This window comes from Terrapene carolina, unplaced genomic scaffold, assembly GCF_002925995.2.
Source record: "Terrapene carolina triunguis isolate 2854851 unplaced genomic scaffold, T_m_triunguis-2.0 Scaffold53, whole genome shotgun sequence".
NCBI lineage: Eukaryota > Metazoa > Chordata > Testudines > Emydidae > Terrapene > Terrapene triunguis.
Genome location: NW_020664404.1, coordinates 3,790,961 through 3,801,548, shown reverse-complemented (window position 1 = coordinate 3,801,548; position 10,588 = coordinate 3,790,961). Strand labels below are relative to the sequence as shown.

The 10,588-nt window shown below is 42.0% G+C and overlaps 1 protein-coding gene across 1 annotated transcript; it reads right to left on the bottom strand.

The window, feature by feature from the left end:
* Positions 1-2,760: 2,760 nt before the first annotated feature.
* On the bottom strand, positions 2,761-8,531 carry BMP10 (bone morphogenetic protein 10). The gene is made up of 2 exons (XM_024197216.2): positions 8,198-8,531; positions 2,761-3,911 (listed from the first exon to the last, which is right to left on the bottom strand). The coding sequence occupies exons 1-2, from the start codon at positions 8,529-8,531 to the stop codon at positions 2,965-2,967; spliced, it is 1,281 nt and encodes a 426-aa protein (XP_024052984.2). The 3' UTR covers positions 2,761-2,964.
* Between the last annotated feature and the right edge of the window lie 2,057 nt (positions 8,532-10,588).

Below are 10,588 nucleotides of genomic sequence, written 5' to 3'. Positions count from 1 at the left end.
TAGTTTGGGCATGCCATATTAAAAGGTATTTGTGGGGGTCTCACTTAAAATGATTCATGCTAGTGGATTAAGAAGATTTCACATCTATTACATGTTTTTAACCTGCCATTTATCCAAGGTTAAGATTATGAAGTTGCAAAGTGGAATGGTCCATAAGGCAATGACAGTCATTTTCCCAGCTGACCTAAATCAATGTAGCTCCATTGATTGAGCGTGCTAGTTGGAAATGTACCACCTACTCTGCACTACTTTACAATAGACTACATAGCTAGAGCACTTAAAGCAATTATATCCTTGATAGAGCTTGTATCTATCAGACAAGACTATGCATTCTCCAAGATGCTTTCTTAAATCACTGTGATGGATTGTCTGAAGGCAGGAAAGATGATAATAATGTACTATATTTACAACGATCTATACCAAAAAAACAAAACAAAACACAACCCACTTTGGAGCAATGCTCAACAGAAGGCCTCAAAATATAAGTTGTTCAGTACAAGGTTTTATCGGAGTGGGAATACATATGAGCAGAAAAATAAAACATTTTGTATTCTACATTATATTACAAAGACAGTCAATAAATAGATCAATAAATAATGGGAAGCACAGAAGGGCTTGCGTGGATGGCGGTGAAACTGGTTTTAGTTGGTGCTCGATAAAGTCTTTTGTGTTCATTCCCATGAAGTGTCAGAGTCAGTTCTTTCAAAGACAAGTCTCTTATCACTTCCAGTGAAGATAACTTTGCCTTAAAAGTGTAGAACAGATGCAGGACAGTACAGTAGGCTCTGGCGGAGGCTGGGGGAGTCAACGTCACTTACACTTCCCCAAGAATCTGACAAATTTGCAGCTTAATATAAATAAAGTGACGGGCCTATTGTTTCTCAGCTCCGACACCTTCTTATCACCATGATTTGTTGCAGAAGAGTGGCGGAAACATGGCATGTGACTCCATCATATATAGTTTAAGTGTGTGTGTGTGCAGGAGCAGTGTCTTTATGAATTGACAACTTCAACACGTACAGGAAGGAAAGATCCTCTCTGCGTAGTTGGGGTGGAGGGATTTCCATTTCTGCCTAGGTTTAAATGGACTAAGCACAGTGTTACTTGCCATTTGAGTTGGATTATATAGATTTAGTTATACATAACATATTAGCCACATGGGGGGCAGGCTCCCAGCCAGTGTAAATCAGTGTATCTTTGAGGACTTCAATAAAGCTACTATGCAGATTTTGCCCAGCTAAAGTCCTGGCCCTTGATATGCAACATGCATCAAATATGGAATTTTACATCCAAAGTCAGCAGCTCTGTCATCAGGGGCGGCTCCAGGCACCAGCGCACCAAGCGCGTGCCTGGGGTGGCAAGCCGCGAGGGGCAGCCTGCCAGTCGCCGTGAGGGCGGCAGTCAGGCTGCCTTCGGCGGCATGCGTGCAGGAGGTCCGCCGGTCCCGCGGTTTTGGTGGCAATTCAGTGGCGGGTATGCCAAAGGTGCAGGACCGGCAGACCTCCCGCAGGCATGCCGCTGAAGGCTGCGTGACTGCTGTGCTTGGGGCGGCAAAATACATAGAGCCGCCCCTGCCTGTTATATACAAGGGATTCGATAATAAACAAATGGTAGACACATTTCTTGCTTTGTGTAATAGCAAAGGGGCAGTCTGCCAGAGCACTGCCCCCACCTAACATTGCAGATTGGGGCATTAGAAGAGGGGAAATGTCCTTTCTTTTCATGGCTTCCATCCCTCTCTTTGGATACTGCTAAACTATCCCTGCTAAAATGGCTTTTATGTTTAATCCCAGGTTGGTAAAGATATTTCTTAAAGAGCCAGGGTAAAATTTTCAAAAGCAACTAAATGACTTAGAAGCCTAAGTCCCACTGAGTCTTAATGGGGGTGATTGTTCTGAAGAGTCAGATTTTCAAAAGTATTGAGGTACCTAAAGATCTAGATAGACACTTTTGAAAATCCCAGTAGATACCTAAGCAATTTAGAGCCTAACTCTCAGTAATTTCAATGGGAATTAGGCACCTAACTCCTTTAGGTGCTTTTGAACATCCCAGTATCTTTAGGCACCTAAGTACCTTTGAAAATCTGGCCCTAAGTGCTTACATCTGTTTGGGAAATGGAATTTAGGCTCTGAACTCACTTTAAGCATCTACCCATGACGTTTGCCCTTTGAAACGTACCAGTTTTCACCAAATGGGACGTTTTTGCACAATGTTTTACTTGGTTATTTGACAAAGACTTTGTCTCTCCATCTTAGCCAATTATTCAATCCAAACACTCAAGTGGGTGTTACATCAGGTTCACAGTTTCACTGACTGCAAATTTTAATGTGAACACAATCACTTCAAAACTGTTTTAACTGACTCCAAACACATCAGCAAGGAATTGTTTTCTACTGAAATGCAATGAAAAGTTAGGGCATAAATACCCAGGAACATGCCTGAGAATAAAATGCTAACTTGGGCTCGTGGGGGGAAGGGAGGGATGGGAATACACCTATCAGAATATGTCATAATATAAAGCATGTAACATATGACTTTATTATGTTCATTCAATCCATGTTTTAATCCCTGCAGTGGGGATGCATTTCAAACAATGTCCTTGACCACAACACTTTTTTTTTTTAAGAACTAAAATCCATGTGTGTTATTCCATGGCATTAAGGCTGCCTATTTTGGGGCAAAAAACCCCAACAACCCAATGATCTGGTTTTCCTTCTTTATTTTGTTTATGAAGGAAGCTTCTCTCATAAGAAGCGAAACAGCAAGAAGAAGCAAGCACTGGAACAAAATATACATTCCGTACAATCATATAACCTGCCCGTTCCCTATGACATGAAACATACAATTATCTGTACACGCCTCATTAAATAACCTTATTAAATAGGAAATGCAAAATGTACAAATTTACAGACTGAATTATTAAATATTCCCCTGGTGCACGCACGGGGCATGCATTCCTTTCTACTATCGGCAGCCACACTCTGAAACTGCCATCCCCTCATATTTGAACTTGTAAGTAACCACCCCTGCGTCTAAGTAGAGGATGGAGATGGGATCAAGCTTGGTAGGCACACAGCAGGCTTTGGAAGTTTTCTGAGGATTCTTCAGGTGAACCAAAGTCTGGACAATGGCGTGTTTAGTTGGCGTGACGTGTTCAGTTAAAGGGTAGGAGCACACTCCGCGGCACTCGTAGGCTTCATATCCCGTCGGGGCGATGATCCAGGAATCCCAGCCAATCTCCTTGAAATCGATATAGAGCGGAGTCCTTTTGCAGTAGTTGCCCTTGGCGTTCCTCCGGATCCGGGCAGTGGAGTCATAAATGATGTTGGAGCGCATCTGGAGCAGCGCCTCTTCACCTGGCCCGTTGTGGAAGTTGCCCATGCCCAGGTTCTCCAAATCCAGCAGCTGCTCATGGTCTATCATTTCGTCCAGTTCCTGCTTCTCCTCCTTTTTGTCATTGCTCAGGTCATCTGAGAACACAATCAACAGAGGCACGTGCTTGGCCTCGGAATTGATGTCAATATCGAGTTTCCCCTCTCCGTTTGGCTCCTCCCCTTCTCCGCTCTCTATCTGCACTTCCAGCCTGTGAGTGGTCAACTCTGACCTACGCCAGCGCCTCATGGCATCTGTGATATCAAAGGTCTCCCACTCACTGTTGGTGCCGTAGATCTGCCTGGATGCAAGTGCCACCATTTTTCTCTCCTCTCCTTCTCTCCCCGCATGGTTGTTCTCCAGTACTTCAAAAATGGTGACTTTCCTATCCAGCCCATCATAGAGTATTCTGTCCCGCTCCACCAGTGTGTAGAGTCTCAGCTCTGCCATCGTGATCTCTTCATGGTGAGGGATGGAGACGTTGAAGAGAAGAGGGTATTTCCGGATTCCTGTGACACCAATAGGGTGGGAAGTCAGATCTGGAAATTACAAAGATCAACGTAAATAAACACTTTGGAACTGCAAATATTTCCAGCAGAAATATGCATGCATGAAACTCAGCCTTGCATGCCTTGTATTCCTTGGTTTCAGTGTGAACAGTTACAGGAAAATTATAATAAATAGGAATAATGGATTGTCACACAAAATTTTATTCATGTCGTCAGTGAGGTGGATAATTTGTATTGGATCTTCAAGGAAAACAAGGTCAGATCATGATAGCAATGAACTTGGATTTATAGCTCTCTTTCTTCCAACATGGCTACCGAAGTGCTTTATAAAAGGTCCTTACTGATTGTACACATTATATTTATTGTATATAGGAATCGCTTTGCCCAGCACTGAAATGAAGCCACCTCTGGAGTGCAAATACAACAGCTATTTAACATGTGAATATCAACATTACACAAAATTTTAGGACAGGAAGTGAAGAAGAATACTACACCTCTACCCCGATATAACGCGACCCGATATAATACAAATTTGGATATAATGCCGTAAAGCAGCGCTCTGAGGAGGCGGGGCTGTGTGCTCCAGCGGATCAAAGCAAGTTCGATATAACGCGGTTTCACCTATAACGCGGTAAGATTTTTTTGGCTCCCGAGGACAGCGTTATATCGGGGTAGAGGTGTATATCCAACTGAAGGGACATGGGGGATTGGAGATGGGCAGAATGACACAAACTGTTTCTGCAGCAAAAGTAGGCTGCATTCGTATCTTTTTGTCTATTAAGAGGGGATCTGTCTTTCTATGGAATATCCAGTAGATCGCCTCATAAATAGTGTGATCTCCTTTACCTTCAATTAATCCTATTTACAGTGCCACACTCCTCAGGTATATATGGTGAATTTGTATTTTCACTGGTGATCTGATACAACACATTAAAATCCCTACTGCTGATCTGCTGTCTCTGATGAAGTGTTGCATAGATCTCCCAATGGAAACAAATGATACCATAAGCTTCCACCAGTGTCTGAAGACTGCAACCACCAAGGATAGAGACAAGTTGTTTAGGGTGATGCAAAGGCTTATAACTAGGAGGAATGGGAAGTTAGGTCTTGATCCAAAGCCCTCTGAAGCCATGGAAATATTCCCATTTTGACGTCAATAGGTTTTGGATCTGTCTTGAAAGGAGCAAAAGAAAACTGCTGTACTTACTTATCAAGTATCAGGGGGTAGCCGTGTTAGTCTGTATCTACAAAAACAACAAGGAGTCTGGTGGCACCTTAAAGACTAACAGATTTATGTTATGATTTATGCTATGCATCCGAAGAAGTGAGGTTTTTACCCACGAAAGCTTATGCCCAAATAAATCTGTTAGTCTTTAAGGTGCCACCAGACTCCTTGTTGTACTTACTTAGGAGCTTTTGAGAGTATTAATTAATCAAATGTATAACAAGCAAATAATCTAATCTAATCTATCTAGCTATGTTTATACATACACCATCTGCATTTCTTCATACATATAGGAAATTTAGAAAAATGTTTGTATTTATTGCTGTATTTCCCTAATATCAATAACAACCCTAAAACCAAATTAGGAAATATAGACTTAGTGGACATGCCTACAATGGTGGAGGGGATGGACTGCATGGAACTTGTACATTTTCCCATCTCTGATTTCTATGACTCTGGGATTGATATATTTATGGAAACATTTGGTTGACACAGCTACAAAAATTTGCCCTGAGATAGCAAAGCACTTCAGCACATGAGTAGCCCCATTGACTTTAATTGGACTTCAGTGTTTTCTGATGTTTGCAAACATCAGAAAAAAGAAAAAAATATCGAAGAGGCCAAACATGAGAGGTCCCGTTTGCCCTCTCTTCCCATTGACTTTAGTTGGGAGTTTGAAAGCACTCAGAATCCAGCTGCATGTCTAGTGAGCGTGACTCACTTCAAAACTGGAAGTGGCATCAGAACTTAGAGTGACCTCGAGGGCTTCCCAGCCTGCAGGATGCTGGAGAACAAGTCCACTGTCATGGGGATATGTATGGTCTTGGGGTGGGGAAAAGTCAGCTGACTGCATAGAAGACGGACATGAATAATTCATTGGAAGGGGTTAGGGACACACCCTTATGGGAAACTGGGTGTCTCACTTCCTGATTAGAGAGAAAAGTAAGTCAGCATGGGCGTCTGCCCACAAGACTGGCTGAGCAGGAAAACTCAAAGGGTCAAATTCCCCTCTCACTATTACCTGTACATCCTACTTGGTGTCAATGAGGATGCACTGGTGTCTGAAGGAGGAGGATTTAGCCCAGAAAAGTTTATTTAAATTTGTAAGTGATGACCACATTAGAATCGTATCTGCAATGGAGCCGGACTGCTTCATGAGCTAAAACTGCTAAGGAACAATCGTCATAAAGTTCTACTGCTTCCAGCCATTCAATTTCCATAATCATCTTCTACTAACACAAGCAGATAAGTATAAAGATTGCATTGTGTGATCTGTTCCATCTCTTTTATCAATATAATTGCAAGCACTTTATTTTTAACCATCTAAAAGGCCCATAAGATATAAAATTCAGGTTCCCTAGTTGTTATTGACTTTCTTGACATACAAAGGAGAGAGAATTAAAATAAACCCTCTGTACTGTATGTGTGCATATGGAAAGCATTTGTATTAGCATATGAGTATCTGAATCTATGCCTGTAGTTCTGGACTAGAAGAAAGGACAGGAATCTGCCAGGAAGGTAGGAAGTTATCCTGAGTTTGACATGGCCATTGCAGACTTCATGTAATGGTGAAAAGGATGCTTGGCATCTCTGTTGTGTTTATGAAAATGAATGGAACTGTGCATTGTTACATTTACTAAAAATAAAGGATGACTGCTGATTTACACTAGTAAAACACATAGGATTTCCCCCTCAGTATACTGTACTTGCCCAATTATAGTCCATTTATATTCCTGATACTTTTTCATCTTAAAATTGCAAGTGTCAGAAAAGGACAATACTCATTATTCCATATTCCTTCAGGGCCAGATTGTGAATGCCTTCTCTACGCTCATGAGCAGTCACTCATCCCATGGTCTTCAGTACGCATAAGTGGTTTGCAATCCAGCCCTCAGTCAATTAAATGTTATCTATATGTTGAAGAAATGCACAGTTAAAGTGGATTTGAACTTTAAGGCAGAGCCTTTTAAAACCAGAAACATGTAGCTGGATAAGAATGCACACATCTGAATGAGGTATAGATTAGCCCATAATTAGAGCATCTAGCTGAGTTGTCAAATTTAGGTCATATATACTCAGTGTTTGCTCTGTTATCTTGTAGTTTTGGAGTTCATCAGTAAAACTGAGACTGGCATGATAGAAGAGCCATTTTTATTTGAATTATCACACGTAAAGCTGAGTTGTTAAAAAAAAATCATCTCAATCCTACTGGCAAACAGAATGTTTCTGGGGCATAAATGATTTGTTGAAAAGTCTTTTAAATATATAGCCTACATTGTTACTCATGCATGAAGCATAAAGAAATCATCAGCAGCTAGTATGTGAGCCTTACATTCCTCTCGTTATGTAGCATTGCAGGAAATTTTCAATTGCACGATATGTGTAACTGTCTAAACTCATAATTTTATGCATTTTTTAGTTGACTTTTTTTGAAAAAATAGAAAATACTTTATTTCCCCCAAAATGAGCACCAAGGGTTAGCAAAAGTCATCATAGAGAGCTGCTAGCTGTAGATATTTCAATATCTGACTTTACTTCACACACCAAGCCTTGGGACCCATTAAAGACTAAATTGGGAAAATATTACTAGAGAGTCATTCATTGTTTGGTTAGGAATCCATGAAGAAATTGGGCTTCCCAAACAAGAATTTGTACCATTGCGTGGGTTGTGAAAGAGGGTTTTTCCCATTAATTCAGTTACCGTCTCTCTTTGAAAATCAGATGCCTATGAAGGTAACAAATAAGTGATTCACATGCTTCCTGGGATGGTGACGATTTATTTGTATTACACACCCATAATATTCAAACATAAAAGAAGACATTACCCCTACCCCAAAGTGCTTACTGTCTCAAAGATATAATAGGCAAAGGATGGGGGCAAAGGTTACATCAGAAAAGCAGTGTGAGCTGGTTGATTATAGGCATATGCCGTGTTAGTTCGTTAACTCCAGCTGCATCTCTATCTAATCACTATAAACTTCTCCCCCCCCCCAATTCAGCCTTCATGCGCCACGCATTGTAAACAGGTGTCTTGTTGGTTATAAGCAATGCCCACTCATTCTTAGTTCACTCCGAGGAGTATGGCTCTTACCTTCATTTTGGAAGCTTCTAACAATATTTGCGGATGGCATTGAGGTCCTATCAGTGGCAAACCTGTTGTACAGCTCTAACATGTATTCTGGGGGCTCCACCTTAGCCGTTTCATGCAGGGGAATATCAGAGAGATTCAACGTCTTCAGGAACTCGTTTTTCATGTTCTCAAGCAGCGTGCTGAAATCAACGCCGTCCTGCTCCGAAAGGAGCTCGTCAAAGAAGGGCACATCTTCCTCCAGGGAAGACTGCTCCAGGCTCATGATGGGACTGCAAGCTGCAAGGTGCACCAACAGAGAGAGGGTTGCCCACAGCTGAATGGTGACAGTATCCATTCCTCCGCTCTAACCTCCAACCGCACTCAACAAGATTTAGCTCTCGTGTGGGCTAAGTGGCTATTTTATCCTCTGGGTTGTGTGCAGCTTGTGTCACAGAGTTGACAAGTTTGGAAGCCCTTGCCTGAAGCTTGTGATCAGTCCTTGCTTGCGCTCTCTCCCTCCCCCCCCACACCGTCCAAAACCAGGTCTCAGTAATTGGATATAACACGCTCTCTCCTATGGTAGCCTTGCCTCTCTTATCTCTTGTAGTGTAAGCTGTCCACCAGATTTTCTGTTGCTATCTCACAAACCCCCTCTCCCTTAATGAGCATTTTGTAAACATTCTGCACTTGGACCCTCTGAGATAGGCCAATTTTCTCCTTGGACTGGATCTGCCCTTCCTTTTCTCCCTTGGAGCTGACTTTTTTTGGCATGCATGGCCAACTTTTATCCATGCAGCTTTGTTATGATTTCAGCCGAACATGCAAATGACACAGAGCCTAGATCTAGGATTCTGTATTCTATACCAACAGTAAATAAAAGCCCACTTAAATATTAACAGAGTTACACCTGTGTCCTTTGTCCCCTATTCCAGAGCTAAATTGTCCAGCCCAAGTAAAGGCTTTACTTAGATGAAAAGCACTTTGAGACAGGGACCATCTTTTTGTTCTGTTTGTACAGCACCTAGCACAATGGGGTCCTGGTCCAGGCCTAGGGCTCCTAGGCACTATGGTAATACAAATAATAAATAATAACGACAATAATAAGACCACCGGAGGCCCTGAAGACAATGGAACTGGTGCGATTATATTAAGCAGTAGAAGGCAGAAATTTTGCACTCACTGCAGCTGTGGGCTTGTGTTTATGCAGGGGCTACATTGTGGAAAAAGGTTTTGGGGACAGGAGAAATGCAGGCGGGGGACAGCCTCTGGCATGGCCAGCAGATCTGTGCCTGGTTCTCCTCTCCTACATACGGACACTGTGTACCTGTGCTGGCACCACCATCTTTGGCCCATATGAATAAAGGGCAATTAGCAAATGTTTTTAGCAGTGTTTGTTTTAGCTAGTTATTCTCTTTATAAACCATTGTTTCCCGTTCAACCCAAAACAGCTACACCAGCTGACTGGGAGGAGTTCTGCTCTGATGACCTCCACAGAAATGTTTAGAAATAAAATCAGCAGGGAGCCCTGAAACCATTGCAAATGGCTCATAAAATGTTTATGCCACTACTGCTTCTCATGTGTCTGGCTTGGCAGGTTACATTCACTGATGAGCTGTGTTACATCTAGTGTCCTCATTTCATTTCCCACCAGTGAGCTTTGTGGTAACTGGCATGAAACGAAACCTTAAGGCCCACAGACTGCTGTAGATCAATGCACGGTGGCTGAGGGGCAGTACGTTGTGACCAGAATGGGTTGAAAACCACAGAAAAATTTTCATGGAAAATGTTCAACATGTTTTCAGAAAAAAAAAATTGGGGGCGGGGGAGCGGGGATGTTCAGAATTTTGAATTTTCAAAAAGTTTGAATACTGCAGGCAAACAAATAAAACTAAGGGGCACAACTCTAGCTAACTTCATTAATGTTGCACTCATTTATGCAATTTTGAATAAGGACAATTGTATTTATTCAGCTTATTTTCACAGAGAGGAATTTTCATTAATTAAGAGCATCGAGCCATACATTTATGTCACCCTTTGTTATTTTGCTTCATTCAAATACTCTCCTCTCAAACAGCTTGCCATTTTACTATGAAAGTTTAACAAAATAAATGACCAAGCTCATTTTTATTGTTACATATAGGCCCAGCTGGCACCAGACAGTCCTTGGAGAACATTCAGAGCGGGATCTGAATTTCATGGCTATCTATGAATCTGAACCTGAACCCCCAAACTTAGTCTGTATCTGAATTTTATGCTTTTGTGGATCTGAGCAGCCCAAAACTTAGTGAGGTTTTGGATCTGAACCCAGATCGTCATTATTTATTAATTAAAAAGTGAAAGCGCAAAGCTCCTTTCTTGAGTGATTCATCTCTTGGCTATGCTGCATGGGGGGGGGGGGGGGGGGGGGAGAGA